Genomic DNA, 22,031 nt, shown 5'->3' with positions numbered 1-22,031 from the left:
CCTAAACCATCATCATTTTATAAAATTTTAAAAAGTATTTTGAAACTTTTATTTAAGTGTTTGCTAAAATCATTTACTAAAGTCTGATAAACCCTAAACCCTAACCTCTAAACTCCAAACCCTGAACCCTAAATCATAAACCCTAAACGTCAAACCCTAAATCCTAAATCATAAACCCTAAACCTTAAACCCCAAACCCCAAACCGTGAACACTAAACCCTAAAACACAAAAGCTAAACCCTAAACTCTAAACCCTAAACCCTAAACCCTAAAAGCTAAACCCTAATAATTTTCAAACATTTTTAAAAACATATTGTAACTTCTATTTAAGTGTTTATTAAATTTTTTTACTAAAGTGTTATAAACCCTGAACCCTAAACTCTTAACACCAAACCCCAAACAATAAACCCCAAACTCTAAACCCTAAGCGTTTTATAACATCTTAAAAAATTTTATAACTTTTATTTAAGTGTTTATTAAGAGGATTTACTAAAGTCTTATAAACCCTAGATTTTTCTTAGAGCTTTTTTGTAGCTTTTATTTAAGTGGATATTGAAAACATTTACTAAAGTGTTATAAACCTTAAACCCTAAATGCTAAAGTCTAAGAATTTTATACCATTTTAAAAACTATTTGTAGTTTTTATTTAAGTTCTTATTAAAAGAATTTACTAAAATGTTATAAACCCTAAATCCTGAACCCTAAACCCTAAACCCAAAACCTAATCCCTAAACCATAAACCCTAAGAATTTTATGAGTATATATAATAAGGGAAGACCACACCTGGGTATGTGAGTGTGGGAGGGAGAAAATTTTGGTACATGAGATACCCCAACCTTTGTTTTTCCACCCTTCTTCATAAACCTTTTTCTTTTTATTTATTTTTCTTCATAACTCCTTGAGGCTACATGAGATGTATTCATTATGTGTAATATGTAGCAGAGGATACCCCCTTAAGGTGGGGTGGTTCATCCATACACCCTAAACCCAAAACCCTAAACCATAAACCCTAAACCCCAAATCCTAAACACTAAACCCTAAACATTTTATAAAATTTTAAAAGGTGTTTATTAAAACAATTACTAAGGTTTTGGATTAAATGGGTGCATGTTAAGGCACTCCTTGATAAGTCACAAATCCCTGGGTACTTAGTCTTAGCTAAGAAAAAAAAACAATTACTAAGGTGTTATAAACCCGAAACCATGAACCCTAAACCGCAAACACTAAATCCTAAACCGAAAATCTTAAAATGTGAACTCTAAGCATTTTATAAAGTGTTATAAACCCTAAATCGCAAACTCTAATCCCTAAATCCTAACCCACAAATGCTTAACCCTAAACCCCAAACCCTAGATGCTAAACGCTATATTCTAAGCCCTAAACCCTAAACCCTAAGCATTTTATAACAATTTTAAAAATATTTTGTAACTTTTATTTAAGTCTTTACTAAAAAATTTTAATGAAGTGATATAAACCCTAAACCCTAGACTCTAAACCATAAACCCCTAACCCTAAACCCTAAACTGTAAACCCTAAACCCTAAGTATTTTATAACATTTTAAAAAGTGTTTTGTAACTTTTATTTAAATGTTTATTAAAAGCATTTACTAAAGTGTTATAATCCCTAAACCATAAACTCTAAACCCTAAACCCTAGACTTCAAACCCTAAACCCTAAACCCTAAAACCCAAACCCTAAACCCTCAACATTTTATAGCATTTTAAAAACGGTTTTGTAACTTTTATTTAAGTGTTTATTAAAAGAATTTACTAAAGGGTTATAAACCATAAACCCTAAACCCTAAACCCTAAACCCTAAATGTTATAGCCTAAACCCTATACCCTAATCATTTTATAACATTTTAAAAAGTGTTTTGTAACTTTTATTTAAGTGTTTATTGAAAGCATTTACTAAAGTGTTATAAACCCTAAAACCTAAACCTTAAACCCTAAACCCTAGACCTTAAACCCCAAACCCTAAACCCTACACCCTAAAACCCAAACCCTAAACTCTAGACCACAAACCCTAAACTCTAAACCCCAAACCCTAAACCCTAAACCATAAACCATAAATTATAAGCATTTTATAACATTTAAAAGACCATTTTGTAAATTTTATTTAAGTTTTTATTAAAAGATTTTACAAAATTGTTATAAACCCTAAATTCAAAACGCTAAACCCTAAACCTCAAACAATAAACCTCAAAACCTTAACTCTAAACCATAAACACTAAGCATTTTATAAAATTTTAAAAACCAATCTGTAACTTTTATTTAAGTGTTTATGAAAATAATTTACTCAAGTGTTATAAACCCTAAACCCTAAACTCTAAACCTGAAACCTGAAACCCTAAACCCTAAACCCTAAACCCTAAATACTAAGCATTTTATAACATTTTAAAAGTTGTTTTATGACTTTTATTTAAGCATTTATTAAAATCATTTACTAAAGTGTTATAAACCCTAAAACATAACCCTAAACCCTAAACCTAAAACCAAAAATCGAAACCCAAAACCCTAAAACCTAACCCTAAGCATTATATAACAGTTTAAAAAGTGTTTTTCAACTTTTATATAAGTCTTTATTGAAAGCAGTTGCTAAAGTCTTATAAACCCTAGAATTTTCTTAAAGTTTTTTTGTAGCTTTTATTTAAGTGGATATTGAAAACATTTACTAAAGTGTTATAAACCTTAAACCCTAAATGCTAAAGTCTAAGAATTTTATAACATTTTAAAAACTATTTGCAGTTTTTATTTAAGTGCTTATTAAAAGAATTTACTAAAATGTTATAAACCCTAAACCCCAAACCCTAACCCCTAAACCATAAACCCTAAGAATTTTATGAGTATCTATAATAAGGGAATACCACACCTGGGTATGTGAGTGTGCGAGGGAGAAAATTGTGGTACATGAGATACCCCAACCTTTGTTTTTCCCCCCTTCTTCATAAATGTTTTTCCTTTTATTTATTTTTCTTCATAAGTCCTCGAGGCTACATGAGATGTGTTCATTATGTGTAATATGTAGAAGAGTATACCCCCTTAAGGTGGGGTGGTTCATCCCTAAACCCTTAACCCTAAACCCCAAACCCTAAACCATAAACCATAAACCCCAAATCCTAAACACTAAACCCTAAGCATTTTATAACATTTTAAAAGGTGTTTATTAAAACAATTACTAAGGTGTTATAAACCCAAAACCATGAACCCTAAACCCCAAACACTAAAGCCTAAACCAAAAATCTTAAAACTTAAACTCTAAGCATTTTATAAAGTGTTATAAACCCTAAATCATAAAATAATCCCTAAATCCTAACCCACAAATGCTTAACCTAAACCCCCAACCCTAGACTCTAAACCATAAACTGCTAACCCTAAACTCTAAACTGTAAACCCTAAACCCTAAGTATTGCATAACATTTTAAAAAATGTTTCATAACTTTTATTTAAATGTTTATTAAAACCATTTACTAAAGTGTTATAATCCCTAAACCCTAAACTCTAAACCCTAAGCCTAGACTTCAAACCCTAAACCCTCAACATTTTGTAGCATTTTAAAAATGGTTTTGTAACTTTTATTTAAGTGTTTATTAAGAGAATTTACTAAAGGTTTATAAACCATAAACCCTAAAACCTAAACCCTAAACCCTATAGCCTAAACCCTATACCCTAATCATTTTATAACATTTTAAAAAGTGTTTTGTAACTTTTATTTAAGTGTTTATTAAAAGCATTTACTAAAGTGTTATAAACCCTAAAACCTAAACCTTAAACCTTAAACCCTAAACCCTAAACCCCAAACCCTAAACCCTACACCCTAAAACCCAAACCCTAAACTCTAAACCCCAAAACCTAAACCCTAAACCATAAATTCTAAGCATTTTATAACATTTAAAATACCATTTTTTAAATTTCATTTAAGTGTTTACTAAAAGCTTTTACAAAAGTGTTATAAACCCCAAATTCAAAACCCTAAACCCTAAACCTCAAACAATAAACCTCAAACCCTTAACTCTAAACCATAAACACTAAGCATTTTTTAACATTTTAAAAAGAAATTTGTAACTTTTATTTAAGTGTTTATGAAAAGAATTTACTCAAGTGTTATAAACCCTAAACCCTAAACTCTAAACCCAAAACTTGAAACCCTAAACCCTAAACCCTAAACCCTAAATACTAAGCATTTTATAACATTTTAAAAGTTGTTTTATGACTTTTATTTAAGCATTTATTAAAATCATTTACTAAAGTGTTATAAACCCTAAAACGTAACCCTAAACCCTAAACCTAAAACCCAAAATCAAAACCCAAAACCTTAAAACCTAAACCCTAAGAATTCTATAACAGTTTAAAAAGTGTTTTTGAACTTTTATATAAGTCTTTATTGAAAGCAGTTGCTAAGGTCTTATAAACCCTAAACCCTAAATCCCAAAGGCCAAATCGTAAAGACTAAACCATGAGCATTTTATATCATTTTAAAAATAATTTTGTGACTTTTTTAAGCCTTGATTAAAACCATTTACTGAAATCTTACAAACCATACACCCTAAATTCTAAAGCCTAAACCCTAAACGTTTTATAACATTTGAAAAATCATTTTGTAACTTTTATTACAATGTTTATTAAAATAATTTTCTAAATCCCAAACGTGAAACCCTAAACCATAAACCTTAAATCCTAAACTCTAAGAATTTTATAACATTTTAAAAAGTGTATCGTAACTTTTATTTAAGTGTTTATTAAAATCATTTACTGAACCATTATATGCCCTAAACCCCAAACCCTAAACCCTAAGCATTTTATAACATTTTAAAAACAGTTTTTTTAATTTTATTTAAGTTTTATTAAAAGAATTTACTACATCCTTATAAACCCTCAATCCTAAAACATGAACCCTAAACCCTAGGCTGCAAACCCCAAACCCTAAATACTATTCATTTTATAACATTTTAAAAAGCATTTTGTAACTTTCATTTAAGTGTTTATTAAAAGCATTTTCTAAAGTGTTATAAACCCTGAACCCTAAACCCTAAAACCTAAACCCAAAACCCTAAACCCTAAGTATTTTATAACATTTTGAAAAGTGCTTTGTAACTTTTATTTAACTTTTTGTTAAAATAATTTAATAAATTGTTATAAACCCTAAAACCTAAGCCCTGAACGGTAAAGCCCAAACCCTAAACACTATACCCTAAACCTTAATGATTTTAAAAATCATTTTGTAGCTTTTATTTAAGTGTTTATTAAAATAATTTACTGAAGTGTTATAAAACCTAAACCCTAACCCCCAAACACTACACCTGAAGCCCTAAAACCTAAACCCTATGTATTTTATAAAATTTTAAAAACCGTTTTAGAAGTTTTATTTAGGTGTTTATTCAAAGCATTTACTAAAGTGTTATAAACCCTAAAAAATAAACCCTAAGCATTTTACAACACCTAAATCCTAAATCCTAAACCATAAACCCTAAAACCTAAACCCTAAACCTGAAACCCTAAATCCCAAACCGTAAACCTGAAACGGTAAACCCTAAACACTAAGAATTTTATAACATTTTAGAATGCTTAAAGCCTAAAGGATAAACCCTAAAATCATATACTAAGATCTTATAAAACATAAACCATAAACCATAAACCATAAACCCTAAAATCATTTACTAAGGTCTTATAAACTCTAAACCGTAAACTCCAAATCCTAAAGCCTAAACCCTAAGCCCTAAACCCCAAACCCTAAAACCTAAGGATTTTATAACATTTTGAAAAGTGTTTTGTAACTTTTATTTAAGTGTTTACTAAAACCATTTAATAAAGTGTTATAAACCCTAAATCCATAATCCCTAAACCATAAACCTTAAACCCTAAACCCTAAAAACCCTAAACCCTAAAAAACCATAAACAATAAAAAACCCTAAAACCTAAAAAACTATAAACCCTAGACCATAAAAAAACATAAACGCTCAACCCTAAAAGCCATTTTCTAGCTTTTTTATAAGTGTTTATTAAAATAAATTATTAAAGCATTATAAACCATAAACCCTAAACCCTAATACCCACACCCCCAACCTAAACTATAAACCCTAAACCATAAGCACTTTATAACATTTCAAACCCCAAACCCTAACCCTAAGTATTTTATAACATTTTAACAAGCGTTTGTTACATTTTTTAAGTGTTTATTTAAAGAATTTACTAAATTGTTATAAACCCTAAACCCTAAACCCTAAGCATTTTATTACAATTTAGCAAGCGTTTTGTAACATTTTAAATACCTAAACCCTAAATATTTAATAACATTTTAATAAGCATTTTGTAACTTATTTTAAGTGTTTATTAAAAGAATTTACTAAAGTATTATAAACCCTAAATCATAAAACCTACACCCTAAGAATTTTATAAAATTTTAACAAGAGTTTTGTAACTTTTTTTATAGTGTTTATTAAAAGAATTTACTAAAGTATCACTCAAACCTAAACCCTAAGCATTTTATAACTTTTTAGCAAATTATTTGTAACTTTTTTCTAATTGTTTATTAAAAGGATTTACTAAATTTTTATAAACCCTAAACCCTAAACTCTAAAACCTAAGCATTTTATAACATTTTAAACCCTAAACCTTGACAATTTTATAACATTTTAAAAAGTGTTTTGTAACCTTTTATTAATTGTTTATTAAAAGAATTTATTGAAGTGTTATAAGACCTAAACCCTAAACACTAAGAATTTTATAACATTTTGAAAAGTGTTCTATAACATTTTTCAAGTGTTTATAAAAAGAATCTACTAAAGTCTTGTGAACCATAAACCCTAAACTTTAAGCATTTTATAAGATCTTAAACCCTAAACCTAAACCCTAAGCATTCAATGACATTTTCACAAGCTTTTTGTAACTTTTTTTGAAGTGTTTATTAAAATAATTTACTAAAGTTTTATAAACACTAAATCCTAAATGGTAAGCACTTTATAACATTTTAAACCCCAAACCCTAAACCCTAAACCCTAAACGCTAAACCCTAAGTATTTTATAACATTTTAACAAGCGTTTTCTTACTTTTTTTAAAGTGTTTATTAAAAGCATTTACTAAAGTGTTATAAACCCTAAACCCTAAACCATGAGAATTTTATAGAATTTTAAATCATAAACCCTAGAGCCTAGAGATTTTATAACATTTTAACAAGCGTTTTGTAACTATTTTTATGTTTTTATTAAAAGAATTAATCGAAGTGTTATAAATCCCAAACCCTAAACAATAAACCCTATCCCTAAACACTAAGAATTTTATAAAATTTTAAAATACATTTTTGTAACTTTTAAAAGTGTTTATTAAAATAATTTAATAAAGTGTTATAACCCTAAACCCTAAGCATTTTATATCATTTTAACAAGATTTTTGTAACTTTTATTTAAGTGTTTATTAAAATAATTTACTAAAGTGTTATAAACCCTAAACCCTAAACCCTAAACCCTAAACCCCAAACCCTAAACGCTAAATCCTAAGCATTTTATGATCTATTAAAAATAATTTTGTAACATTTATTTAAATGTTTATTAAAAGAATTTACTAAGGTGTTATAAAACATAAACCTTAAACCCTAAACCCTAATCATTTAATAACATTTTAAAAAGTGTTTTGTAACATTTTTTAAGTGTTTACTAAAAGCACTTAATAAATTTTTATAAACCCTAAACCTTAAACCCCAAACCCTAAACCCTATAAACTAAGCCCTAAACCCTAAACATTTTATAACATTTTTAAAAGTTTTTTGTAACTTTTATTTAAGTGTTTATTAAAATAATTTACGAATTGTTATAAACCTTAAACCATACACCCTAAAACCTAAAACCCAAAAACTAAAACCTAAACCCTAAACCCCAAGCCCTAAACCCTAAACCATAAACCCTAAGAATTTTATAACAGATTAAGAAGAATTTTGTAACTTTTATTTAAGTATTTATTAAAAGAATTTACTAAAGTGTTATAAACCCTAAAACATAAACACAAAACCCTAAACCCTAAACGCAAAAGCATAAACCCTAAAGCCCAAAATGTAAAACATAAACCCTAAACCCCAAACCCAAAAGCCTAAGCCCTAAACTGTAAACCCTAGAACCTAACCATTTTATAACATTTTAAAAATTGTTTTGTAACTTTTATTTAAGTGTTTATTAAAAGAATTTACTTAAATCTTATAGAGCCTAAACACTAAAGCCTAAACCTAAACCCAAATCCCAAACCTTAAACCCTAAATCCTAAACCCTAAACCTTAAATCCCAAACCCTAAACCCTAACCATTTTATAACATTTTAAAAAGTATTTTGAAACTTTTATTGAAGTGTTTATTAAAATCATTTATTAAAGTCTTATAAACCCTAGTTACGAATAATCCACCCAAGCTCTAACCCTTGCAATACAAAGAAAGGGCTACAATATGATTACATCAAGAAAATATGAATGATCTAGTGACTATAATGTGAGAATGATGACACTCTCCCCATTTTATAAGATAGGCTAGTTATGCAAATAATAGAAAATGGATCAATTGCACATAAACCTAATATAAGTTATTACATTATATCCACATGAGGGTAGTTTAGTGAAGATGTACAAGTGTCAGGTGGTGGTTGGAAGCCACCTCCAAAGTTTCATGGTATTTAAGCTAAGGATCCACATTTCAAGCACTCCCCGTGACATGGTTTTGTGCTCTCTAAAAGAGGATCCAAGATTTAATTCTCCTCATCATGTCCTAATTCAGAACAAACTCCAAGTATTACACTCTCCAAGAAATATTCCCTCAATACAACCACTCAACATCTTAGAATATGACATGTGCTTGTAGTGGTCCTAGGGATGAGTGATTTTACTCGTGGTGCATGTTATGATGATCCAGACTTATGTGGGAATGCAAATGAATAAAAATATAAACATAAAAATAGAGTTGAATTAGAAATAAAACTTCATGTTACTAATATCAAAGAATTGAAATATCCTTACATACAAATTGGAAATAAACTAGCTTGGGCAATGGTAGCTTATCTCAAAGAAGAGATGTGGTAGCTACATGTTGCAGTTACGCCTCTAAAGCTCCAACAATCATTTTATTACATGACATAAACATCAAAACTATGTTATATTATATTAGCACTAAAATTTGAAACTAAATAATTTTTAGGGTGTGCTATAGCTATGGCCTCAAAAGTTCAACTGCATTGTAAGGCACATGTTTTAATGGGCATGGTTATTTAAATTGTAACATGTATTTTAGAGTAAGAGGCACACATTAATATCAATGTTAGCAGTAATATTAACATTAATGATAATACTAATGTTAATATATTAATAATAATATTAATATATATTATACTAGTATTAATATATTAACAATGATATTGAATAGGATGGCGAGCACGCGTACGGGACTAGGGTGAAGGGCTCCGCGGCTAGGGTTATTCTTACCTTTCTCGATCTGTTTTACCGCCGCGGTCACAGCTCTGGGTCAATACTGCAACAGCATCTCCATCGGATTCTCCACCAATAGCTTTCGGTCGCCGTTCAAGAGACAGTTATGGCTGACATGGAGCTAGAGGCGGTGGACTACTCGGAGGATCCTTCGCCGGACAAGGCTATTTTCGGAAACCCTAGCTTCGCCTCTCGAACACAGTTTGCTCCGTCTACATCTTCAACTGCTCCGGATCTGCCGCAGCACCCGCCCTCCGTCTCGCTGGCCGTTCAAAGCACCCCTCAGACCTCTGCAGGAACTTACCCTATCGAATCTCCGCCATTTGAGGTCCCCCCACTCTTGTCGGGCCCTCTGCATTTCTTGGCTACTCATACGCCCCCTTCGCCCTCTTTTGATCCGCTGGCCCCCCCCTCCTTTCGGTGCCCTCCCCCCTCCGTCGGTTCCCCCTGCATCTCATCCCTCTGCTTCGGGAGTCCATCCCTCCGGTTGCTTTGAAACCCCTGCTGTCAAAGTACGGCCCACAAAACCCCCATCTCTAGATGGTATCACAAATCCCCTGGTCGACCATCCATCGGCTCCCCGCACCTACAAAAAGAAGATCAAGTGTGTAAAGGCTACAGCCAAGGATATCTCCATCAAGTTCGACGAATCGAAGTCTCTCGGAGAATACATGGACATTGCCAACACTGTGTTGGTAGGGAATGTTAGGGGAAGGACATACTCGGTGAAGCGGCTCACACAATGGGTTAAGGAGATCTGGGGCGGTGTTCTTTTCGACCTACCTGTGGTCCATGTTCTCCCTAGAGGATGGTTTTCCCTTCATTTCTCCAAGGAAAGCCACACAAATTTGGTTTTGGGCAGATACTGGCATATTGAAATGGCCCCGGTCCTCCTCAAGAGATGGAGTCCCCTCTTCGACCCAGAGAGGGAACAGATCGGAGCCGGACCAATTTAGGTACGCCTGCCAGGTCTACCATTGCCGTTTTGGGCTGAAGAAGTTTTCATTAGGATCGGAAATGCCCTGGGGACCTATCTGGATTACGATCGCACATATGTTGAATCTGGGAACCAAACCCTAGCGCGGATATTGGTCCATCTAGACACCCGTGAAGGACTTGAGGAACAGATCACTCTTCAATGGGGAAGGTGTATCAGAGTGCAGTTATTGGACTATGAAGGAGTCCCCTTCTGCTGCAGACGATGCCACAAAGTGGGACACCTTGCGAAGGACTGCCCACTCAACAAGAAAGCAGAAGATACTCCGAGAGGTACCCTAGCTCCAACCAGGACGACATCTCCCATTACCTCTCGTCCTGCCTCTTCGGGTCCGCCCCCACCGACAACCTCCCCTGCGGTCGATCAGGGACTTCGGCAACCCTCACCGCCAAAGACCAGGGCACGCTCGGCAGCAGAAGCGGGTACGGTCTCGGGCTCTCTTAACCCTCCCTTGCTTTCTTCTTTTGATATTATGAATGAGTATGGATCCTCCACACAGACTTCCATGGTTCACTGTGCATTAACATCTTCCCCCCATATCTGCACCACTGATCCCATCATATCCACCTCCTCCCCCGCGGCTAGCCCCTCCCTGTCTCCCTCGGAGCCCTCCCCACCTCATACATATTTTCTCCAGTCAAGGACTCTTGTCAAAGAGCCTTCTGTCAGACATTCGGGACTGGGCATTGCGTTACCTGAGGGGGGATCCTTGAATACCAGAGGGAGAAAATCTCATCTCTCAAAGGCTATTAAACAAGCCGGGGCAGAGGTTGTTTCTGGCCGGCAATCGACCATTGACGGGGTTCTTAGAGCAGGACACACCCCGAGAGGTGTTCCCCCATGAAGTGCCTATCCTTCAATTGTAGAGGACTGGCTAGTTCCTCCAAGAAACTAGCCATGAAGCGGCTCATTGAATCTGATCCTATCGATATCATCATGCTCCAAGAGACCCTCTGTACTGCAGATCAGATTACTCGGGCCATGCAAGCCTTGACCCCAGGCTAGATCTACTCTGCCATTGATGCCGTTGGCCGATCTGGAGGTCTGGCCATTGGTATCAACCCTCGTTCCATTAAGGTGGACTCGTCTTGGGGAGGATCGGGGTTTTTAGGGCTTGACATATTCTCTGCTGAACTTGGTATGAACCTTCGAATTGTCAATGTTTATGCTCCCTGCTCCCAGAGAGAATCGTTCTGGCAGCATCTACTACATCTCTCTATGATGAATGAAGACGAGGTTGTTATTGGAGGAGACCTTAATTTCTCTCTGGGATTCAGGGATTCATGGGGCTCGGCAGCACAATTTGACCCCATTACAGACTATATGACCAATCTACTTGAGCAAACAAATTTCATGGACATACCCATGCAGCGATATCTTCCTACATGGAGGAATCGGCGGGTTGGGGATGCTGCACTTGCCCGCAGACTTGACAGATTCCTTATGAAGGAGACACTGCAACATCGCTTGCAACACTACCGACAATGGGTTGGCTCGGGGGGATTGTCGGATCACACTCCAATATACCTGGAGATTCAGGGTCCTTTTAAGAAACCCAAGGCACCTTTCAAATTTAATCATACCTGGCTGAAGGATTGTTATAGACATTTTTGTGCCTTACAGCATTGAGCATGAAATGTCCATAATCTAAGGGATCCAAAGTCCCTAAACATGTTGTTCCTACCCCTAGAGGAACAAGGCTAACAAACCACAGCAATTCACAGAAGTTCTCCACCAGAAACTGCTCAAAAACAAGTCAATTCAGGATCAATTCAGTGGCTCCACTAGATGTCTGCGCTGAATGTCAAAGCCAACACTGGCTACCTGCGCTGAGCGAGAGTTGACATGTGGCAAGTTCATTCCACGAGGTGTCAAAACCCAGGAAGCTTCCAAAATCTTCCTCAATGACACTTGCCTCAGGGAATTCGACTATGATGAGTAAGAGGTTCCAAATCTCCAAGTGGAAGCAAGAACCTCCAAGTGGAATCAAGAACTGACAGAGGGAGAGGACACTAGTCAGATCTCAAGCTGACTCATCCTCTCTCCAAACATCTATATATGGATCTCTCCTCCATGAGATCTAGAGGCTGGAATTTTGTTATTGCAAAGAATTGCTGTTGGTTTGAGATTGGAATTATTGGGTGCTTAATGCTTTGAAGGGGGTGAAGATAGGAATTCTATTTGCTGGGAAGGAGATGCTGGATTGGAGCCCTCTGGGTTGTATCTCTTCCTGAACCTTGTTATTCATCAATAAAGCTATCTTGGTTTCTCCTATATACTGATGTATCTTTGATGTATGTTTGCATTAGTATATTTAGTTTATTTCTAATCCTGAACTAGTTATGAATATGAATCCATGTCTTGTGTAGCGTTCTCTTCTTGTGATCTTGCAGAAACCTCTTGAAGCTGGGCGAGCGAGAAGGCAAGTAGCTGGGAACTCACGAAGAGAAGAGAAACCGGATCGAGGGACAAACGGAAGACACCGGTTAGTCCATCCATCTCTCTTCATTCTTAATTCATAAAGGAAGAATACTAGAATAGCTGTCTCTGTTTGTTGCTAAGGCACTGTCACACCTTAGGTGGATAGGATCGTCCTGCATAGGCATTTTTCCCCACAACAAATTGGCGACTCCACTGGGGAGATTTGTTTAGTCATTTTATTTGTGTTTCCATCATTGTTTGTTTCATAGACTCAACAACAACAATCGAACTGCATCTGTTATTCTCAGATGCAAAGTAGACAGTTGTTGCTTTGATCCAACCACTGGATTTGTCTATGATCTGAACAATGGACTCACAAATGATTTGATGATCCTTTGTGATAGATCTTAGTACTCCCTTAAAGCATCCCTTTGATTGCACCTTGCTTGTTGCTTTGATTTGGCCTGAAACAGTAGATTAAATAGCAATCTGTGACCCAGAACCCAGTGAGAAACTCTCGTTTCTCCTTCAGCGCGACCCCTGTGAAGAGGTTCTGCATTTCAACGCAGGTCCCGTGAAGGCTACCTGCGCTGAATGTCAAAACCCCTGTGTTGAGGTTGCGCTGATCCAGTTAGGCCTTGTGCAGCTGGGGTTCTCTGCTCTGTTTTGCCTTGTTTTGATCTCTGATTTTTGCAGCCTGTAACCAGCATAGGTACCAATCTGATAACTCCTTTTCTCTGCTTAAATTTCGCCTCCTTTTGTACAAAAAGACTGTGAGTGTTTTTATGTGTTTGTGGCGTCATTTACAGTTTTCCTTTGCATGAGTGAAATAATCATCCTGTAGCCCTTGATTCAGATCTGTTGATCGTGATCTTAGGAGAGAGTTCATTGGCTGTTTGCAGTTGATTATACATTTACTTTTGCATTTGGTTTGAGTTTGTCTCTTTTAAGTGTCGAAACAAGTATTCATTTCGAAAATCGTTAAGTGTTGTAATCTCTTCTACTCTCTCTGATTTCGAAAAAGTAAACTTGTTTGCATTTGTCATTTAAAAGCAAATTCAAAGTTGTACAAAAAGCTTTCTTTGTAGGCATCAATACTAAGAAAGCGGAAAACAAACACCTGCATTGTGCATTTGCATCTTGATAGTTTGCATGTTTGATTTAGGGAAAGTGCATTAGAGTGTGCTGATTGCTCTTTGAGAAAAGATGGTGTCTTTCTTTTCCCTTAGTAGCTAGGATTTTCAAAGTTGAAAAGATATAAAGCTTGCTTATCATCTTTAGACTGCATTTAGGAATTGTATCATACATCTCGTGGTGAACCTCAAAAGGCAAACTTATAAAAAGATCAACCTAAAATAAATTGAATGAACTTAACAACGCTTTGCAACATAACGCACAACATAGAGGTCTAGGCTAGAGACGTGTTCCGGCGTCGTAAAGCCTGGTGACTGTCGATCTCGTTGATGGTGGGTGATTCCTCCTGAGGGACGATAGCGCCAGTACGGATTGTGCTCCCACGTACCGTCGCGTATATATTGGGAGACCCCTATAGGCATAAAACCTTTATCCATAGGAAACCGTGTCGGCCGCCCTACTGATCGCAATGCACTGAACACAGCATTCAGGAAGATCGACCGCCCGTACCCTAAAAAGTATTCTGCGGTTTTGCGAAAAGTTTGGCACACCCTCTGCCTAGAACTCCAGAGCAGTTTCTTTTGGCCTTTTTCAGACTCTATAACAGAAAAAGTCCATCCGAGCATTTGTCACTTCGGGCTCGTTAAAACATCGAAGGAGACTAGAGTCATCTTTAGCTTTTTCTCGACTCTTTAAAAGTGAAAAAGCAAGTTGTGTCTAAAGCGTCGTTAAAATTTATTTTAAACGGAACAATCACCCCTTATTCCTACGTTGATCTTTAGGTTGAAAAAATGGAGCACACCAACCAAGGAATTCCCCTTGGTGGAAATCCTAGTCCCTTCTCCTCTTGGGGAGATGTTGGTGCGCCCCATATGGCCACATTGTCGCTTCCAGGACTGACAATTGGCCTGCCGGTCTGGCTCTTTTCAACCAATGTCGTTCAGAACACCACTATTCCTGAACAGTCGAGTCAACAGTTAGACCAGACCAGAGTTGCCAACCAGCCTTCTACTTCATCTAACTCTTCCTCTCCTCCTTCCTCTTCGCTTGACGGAACTGGTAAAACAAAAAACCAAGTTCCTAAGGAGAAGAAGGAAAAGAAGAAGAAAGAGAAGAAGAAGAAGGAGCCAAAAGCGACTGGGGGCAAACAAGTGTCGTCTGACAAAAATCCACATACAGCACTGACTAGGCCTAAATCGCCATGTGTCATATGCAAGGGAGACCACTTCCACAGAGATTGTCCCTGCATCCCTCGGATACTAAGGGACTGGTCTCCCCGTTTGCACAATTCGGTAGCGTCAACCTCTGATAGCCATGTTGACTGCTCACCGTCAACTAGTGAAAGTGAAGCCACAGGACAGAGAAGGAAAGCTAGATTTCCCTGCAAACTGTGTGAAGGCGACCATGCCATCCACCGTTGTCCCTTCTTAGACAAGGCTAAAAGAGTTTTGGAAGATCGCCCGGTTTTACCAGTGCAACTTCCTCCTGGATATCAAAAACTCCTGCCAAGTCCTTCACTAGTTGAGAACCCGGTTGGTCGCCCAGGTGGTCAGCCGAAGCACCTATCATTGAAGATGAACCGTCTGGATCCATACCTGACGAAAGTCGAAAGGTTGAGGCGGCAGTTGACCCGGTTTTTCCTTCAGAGGCTCTATCTTCGAATGATACCATCACAGAGGAGAATAAAGACGACACCGTCCAAATTCTCTTCATCAACACAGACTTCGACGAACAAGGGGGCAATTTGCCCATTCCTTTATCGCAGGAAGGAACTTCGTCAGAGTCATACCCGGCCGTCTATTCGGTCCCACCACCAAGCAACCTAGTTGTCTCGTTCGACTGGAACCAACTAGGCAGACCCCGTTTGCCAGCAAGCATACCATTCAGAATTATCGTTCAAATATACAGAATGGTAATGGCTGGCACTATCATTGATGAGGGGGCATCTGTGAGTATCCTTTCCTCTATTGCTTGGAAAGCGCTTGGTTCGCCAACGCTTTTGCCTGAAATGAGAAATCTATCAGGCTTTGATAAAGGAACCAGTCGACCTTTAGGGATCCTCCCCAATGTGCCCATAACATTGAAAGGGAAGACCGTTCAAATGAACGTGATGGTCGTTCAAGGACCCTTGGATTATAACCTACTCCTTGGACGAGACTATATATATTGCATGGGAGCCATCGTCTCCTCACTCTTTAGAGTAATGTGTTTTCCGCACGAAGGAAGAGTGGTCAAGCTCGTGGACCAACTTTCATTTCCCGGATCACGCATCGCAAATAGTCATGTACCATCCCTAAATGGTCTATTCACGTTAGAAGTGTCTCAACCCACGGTCCGTCCTCCTGATGAGCGCGAGTAATCCGGGAGGATATGACTGGAACCCAGGGGGCATGCGTCCTGGTCTGCTTCGGCAGGGAAACTTTGGGTATAGAGTAGGTTTCCGCGGGAGAATATGACTAGTCTGTACCCCGTCCGTCTAGGAAGAGGGGTTATTCTAGAATAAGATTCTTTTGTCAAAGTTATGTGAGTTGGCGGACTACGTCGCTCACCTTTGTCTATTTCGGTGGACATTGCCGAGTAAGTGTTTTGTTTGAAAGATTAACGAGACAATCTTTGGGTAACCTGAAAGAGGTAGGCCTCTCTCGGTGAAACGAATGTTTTGACGGAAATGAAGTAGAGGTAACCTTGAAATCGTACTTTATGCCTGGGGGCATGCAAACCTTTTGGAGTGCAAGCAAGGGGCGACTATTTATTTTTTAAATTTTTAGGTCCTCCCTTTAAACCTGTAGGTCTAACCCTTTAAACTCGTAGGATTAGTCGTTTCCGAACTTGCGTAACAAAAGGATCCGGGGCAAAGCTTTGTGAGATGAAGCTCCATAAAAAATAGAATCTCAATGAGACACTCTTATCATATGACTGGGTTAATCGAGCAGTTTTAGCACACAGTTCATGCTCGTTAAAAAATAAACGCAAGATCCGAGCAGTTTTAACGCGGACTTCATGCTCGTTAAAAAATAAACATAAGCAATGAGCAAGTGTTTCCACCAGCGTTTAAGCTCATTTTAAAATAAAAAATGAACCACTACCCGGTAAATAACCACTGTGAATGTAACCTTATCAGCCATTAAAGCCTTGGTCGTGTTTGCACCGTCACCTCCACTTTTCATTTGGCCGATCGTTCACCTCCATATGATTGTTTACCCATTTTGAGGAACAGCTGCGAAGAGTGATTTCACCTAGCCATCCTTGTGACACTGCCGTGATTGGAAAATTCCAACCTGTACCTGGAATCAGCTGCTAACCCTGTTTATCACTCGTTTCTCAAAAGACGAGTCTTCTTTAAGCTCTTTTCATCTGACTCGTAAAATATGAAAAGATTGCCGAGTTTTGGCCTTCCAGCTCGTTAAAGCGACCGGAAGTGCTATCCCTCCTCTAGATTTTAATCTTTTTGGACCTGAGGGATTATTGCACAAAAAGATCGAGCGCTTGTTTTGTTCGGCTCGTTAAAACTATCGAAAACTCATCCCTTCTGTATTGTTTTATACTTTTTCGGACTTAAGGGATTAGATGACGAAAAAGGACTTTTGGAGTTGACTTTATGTACCTTTTCAGACTCTCTAAAAATGAAAAGGACCGAGTTATCTTTGTCGTTAGACTCGTTAAAATCATTAAATAGCGACAAACTTGTCTTTAGACGAGAACGAGTTTCACTATCGCTAGGCTCGTTAAAACATAGCGATGGGCTTGCCCGAAGGGCAGGTTATAGAACAAGCATATGTTATCCTCCTCAAGCTTGACAAAAATAAAGAGGTACTGGTCAGCAATGACTGGGGAAAAATTGGGAGAAACTCAAGAAAACTTTGATGGTAGCAAGTCGCTCTTGAACATGACACTCTTCCTCCGTACCACAATCGGGTTGGGTTGTTTCATTCACCGGTCACATCCATGGTCTCGCCATACCATCCATATTTGGGGTAATGCTACCGATCCATCGCATCAGTGTCGCCATATGTTCAAGAGAAGTCGTTCAGAAAAGTCAACAGTGTCCCATCCACTGCCGTACATTATCCTTCATCCTTTCATGACCGCCACCCTGAATCATATGTCACAGATCGTTTTCACCTCCATCAAAATCATTAGCTCCGTTCCGTGTCATTGATGTGGGATTCATTAAGGCCCTCCTTTGACGGATCGCTTCTTGTCGACATCAGCTCATTATCCAAGAAGTTGATCTAGGAACAACCCCTTCAGTACTTTGAAGCTTGCATGCCTCAATGGCAAGTTTCTCACTTCCGGCGACAGGTATACATCAATGACCTTCGACCGAAAGATTTTGCGTGGTGTTCGACGCCAAGTCCTTTATTCACACCACGTGAATTGTACTGCAATACCTTGAGGGTCATTATCATTATCGGTGATTCCTCTCGCGCTTGTTAACGGTTTACCTCATTGACCGGTAATCAAGCGATGTCTTTCCATGTTCGACTTCAGAACATTTCTCACATGGATCGACTTGTACTTAGAGTGAAGATCGAACGAGTTTGAAGACCCCGGATCTAGTTTCATCCATCCGGGCTGCGATATATATTCAGGAAAGATAAAGACATTGACATGTACATCATTGCAGCAGATAATCATCCTACCCAAAGGATGATAATTTCATCAAAATTATCAGTCTACCATCAGACGATTGTCTGTTCTATGTACAGAAAAATGAATTTATAAAGCTGAGCATGGGAATGCCCGCCTCAACTAGATCATGAAAGCAGTATGAAAAATAATGTATTGTATTGTATTTTATTACAGGCCTCCTCCCAGCATTGGATGAACTTCGGATCCTCCTAATAAAGCATTTCACCCGATAAGCAGCCTCATACTTTAGGGGGCAACTGTTATAGACATTTTTGTGCCTTACAGCATTGAGCATGAAATGTCCATAATCTAAGGGATCCAAAGTCCCTAAACATGTTGTTCCTACCCCTAGAGGAACAAGGCTAACAAACCACAGCAATTCACAGAAGTTCTCCACCAGAAACTGCTCAAAAACAAGTCAATTCAGGATCAATTCAGTGGCTCCACTAGCTGTCTGCGCTGAATGTCAAAGCCAACACTGGCTACCTGCGCTGAATGTCAAAGCCAACACTGGCTACCTGCGCTGAGCGAGAGTTGACATGTGGCAAGTTCATTCCACGAGGTGTCAAAACCCAGGAAGCTTCCAAAATCTTCCTCAATGACACTTGCCTCAGGGAATTCGACTATGATGAGTAAGAGGTTCCAAATCTCCAAGTGGAAGCAAGAACCTCCAAGTGGAATCAAGAACTGACAGAGGGAGAGGACACTAGTCAGATCTCAAGCTGACTCATCCTCTCTCCAAACATCTATATATGGATCTCTCCTCCATGAGATCTAGAGGCTGGAATTTTGTTATTGCAAAGAATTGTTGTTGGTTTGAGATTGGAATTATTGGGTGCTTAATGCTTTGAAGGGGGTGAAGATAGGAATTCTATTTGCTGGGAAGGAGATGCTGGATTGGAGCCCTCTGGGTTGTATCTCTTCCTGAACCTTGTTATTCATCAATAAAGCTATCTTGGTTTCTCCTATATACTGATGTATCTTTGATGTATGTTTGCATTAGTATATTTAGTTTATTTCTAATCCTGAACTAGTTATGAATATGAATCCATGTCTTGTGTAGCGTTCTCTTCTTGTGATCTTGCAGAAACCTCTTGAAGCTGGGCGAGCGAGAAGGCAAGTAGCTGGGAACTCACGAAGAGAAGAGAAACCGGATCGAGGGACAAATGGAAGACACCGGTTAGTCCATACATCTCTCTTCATTCTTAATTCATAAAGGAAGAATACTAGAATAGCTGTCTCTGTTTGTTGCTAAGGCACTGTCACACCTTAGGTGGATAGGATCGTCCTGCATAGGCATTTTTCCCCACAACAAGGATCCTTCATATGTCAAGATGATATCGGATTACTGGTCCTCTCACCCGATCAATGACACAGAAACTCTAGCTAAAGGTTTCTGCAGGAATCTCTCTGAAATTAAACATATATCTATTGTTTGGGCAAAGGAGAAACAGGACCGAGACACGGCTCAGCTTACCCAGATTGAAGCTGAATTAAGCTCTCTCACCGACGAAAGAGGGCTGGGGTTCATAACAGCAGCAGACAAATGCAGGCTAATTGAATTGGAGAATCAAAAAGTAAAGATCCTCAAAGAGAGAGAGGAATCCATTAGACTGAGGAGTAGGGCATTATGGATTCAAGCAGGGGATGAAAACTCGAAGTTCTTCCATAGTTTTGCCAAGAGCAGGAAAGTTGCAAATACTATCTGGAAGCTCCCTACCCCGGATGGTCATATCGCAGATACTTTTAACAAGCTCGCTCATCTGGGCACCACTCACTTCAGGGATCTATATAAGTGTCCTCGGGAAGTAAATCTACCTGATATCATTAATGTGGAAAATCACTTCCCGAGATTTGTGGAGGAAGAAGACGTGGAGGCTCTAAATGTCTCGGTCTCGGCAGAGGAGCTGGAAGGAGTGCTGAAATGGTTCAAAAAAGACAAGAGCCCTGGCCCAGATGGATGGACCATTGAATTTTACTTAGCCTTCTATGATGTCCTGGGACAGGATCTGCTGGGTGTGGTCGAGGAGAGCAGGACATCGGGCTCCATCTGTCATGCCATCAATTCTACTTTCATTGCTCTTATCCCTAAATCTGATTCCCCGGAATCCTTCGATGACTACAGGCCTATCTCCTTGTGAAATTGTCTCTATAAAATCATTTCTAAGACCATTGCAAATCGTCTTAGACCTATCCTCTCCAGATCCATTGCCCCGCAACAATTTGCTTTCCTTGAATCTAGGCAGATTCACGAGGCCATTGGTCTCGCCCAAGAAGCAATACACTCCATTTGGTCCAGGCATCTAAAAGCCATTCTCCTCAAAATTGACCTCTCAAAAGCCTTCGACCGGGTCAGCTGGCTCTATATAAAAATGATCCTCATCCACCTGGGTTTCCCTCATGCCTACATCTCTTGGATCATGGCCTGTATAACCTCCCCTACCTTCAGTATCCTCATTAATGGCTCGGCCTCCCCCTTTTTTCACTCCGAAAGAGGACTGAGACAGGGCTGTCCCCTATCGCCCCTGCTCTTCCTTTTGGTCATGGAAGGTCTCAGCCGCCTCATGGACTCTGCAAAAAGGGCTGGAGATGTAGGGGGCCTCCGCATATCCGACCTATGCGCTCTCACTCATCTGCTCTTTGTGGACGATGTTCTCATACTTCTTGATGGCAGTGTTCGAGACTCTCGGACTTTCTCAAAGATCCTACAACTATTCTCTGCTGCTACAGGTATGCTGCCAAATCAGTTGAAATCAACCATCACCTGCTCTCGCACTTCGGTACAGGAATCCCGGCTAGCCCTTCAGGTATTCCCCTACAATGTCCTCCCTCTGGATAGAGGTCTCAATTACCTGGGTTTCAATCTGAAACCTACTTGTCAAAGGATAGCAGATTGGGTCTGGTTGGTTGCCAAATTGGAAAAAAGACTTACAGGGTGGAGCTTCAGATTTCTCTCTAGGGCTGGCAGATTGGTGCTCATTAAATCTGTTTTAGAGGCTACCCCAGTATTCTGGATGGCACTTGCGTGGATACCGAGGAATATCCTAGGGACTACAGCAGCTGTGCAACTGATACCTCTGGAATGGGAGTCAGGATAAAAGAATTTTTGCTTGGATTAGCTGGAAGAAAATATCTTTGCCCAAAAAATGGGGAGGATGGGGCCTCAAAGACCTTCCTGATTTCGCTATGGCACTAGCTCCCAAGATGGGATGGACCTTATTAACCAGTCAAGACCTATGGGCACATGTATCCTATCACAAATATATCTAGCCCCAGAATATTATGGATTGGGCTAGATTACCAACTTGGTCATCGAAGGGATGCTCATCAATCTGGAAGGCCTTGATTCATTCCCTTCCCCTCATTCGAGATAATCTAGTTTGGAGAATTAATG

At 38.4% G+C, this 22,031-nt stretch overlaps 1 protein-coding gene across 1 annotated transcript; it reads left to right on the top strand.

Moving 5' to 3' along the window:
* Positions 1–19,971: 19,971 nt before the first annotated feature.
* On the top strand, positions 19,972–20,778 carry LOC149140493 (uncharacterized). The gene is made up of 2 exons (XM_089450995.1): positions 19,972–20,553; positions 20,644–20,778. The coding sequence occupies exons 1-2, from the start codon at positions 19,972–19,974 to the stop codon at positions 20,776–20,778; spliced, it is 717 nt and encodes a 238-aa protein (XP_089307121.1).
* The last annotated feature ends 1,253 nt before the right edge of the window (positions 20,779–22,031 follow it).

This window comes from Pinus tabuliformis, chromosome X (genome assembly GCF_031772625.1).
Source record: "Pinus tabuliformis cultivar Carrire ecotype Pingquan chromosome X, CPIR1, whole genome shotgun sequence".
In the NCBI taxonomy this organism is placed as follows: Eukaryota; Viridiplantae; Streptophyta; class Pinopsida; order Pinales; family Pinaceae; genus Pinus; species Pinus tabuliformis.
Note: the sequence above shows the minus strand (reverse complement) of the source record. Positions and strands in the feature narration are given on the sequence as shown.

Excerpts from the sequence above, each read along its gene's own strand:
- LOC149140493 (XM_089450995.1), top strand. The coding sequence starts at position 19,972 with ATGATATCGGATTACTGGTCCTCTCACCCGATCAATGACACAGAAACT. Across the intron at positions 20,554-20,643 it reads CGGCAGAGGAGCTGGAAGGA|GATCTGCTGGGTGTGGTCGA; the intron begins GTGCTGAAATGG and ends GTCCTGGGACAG.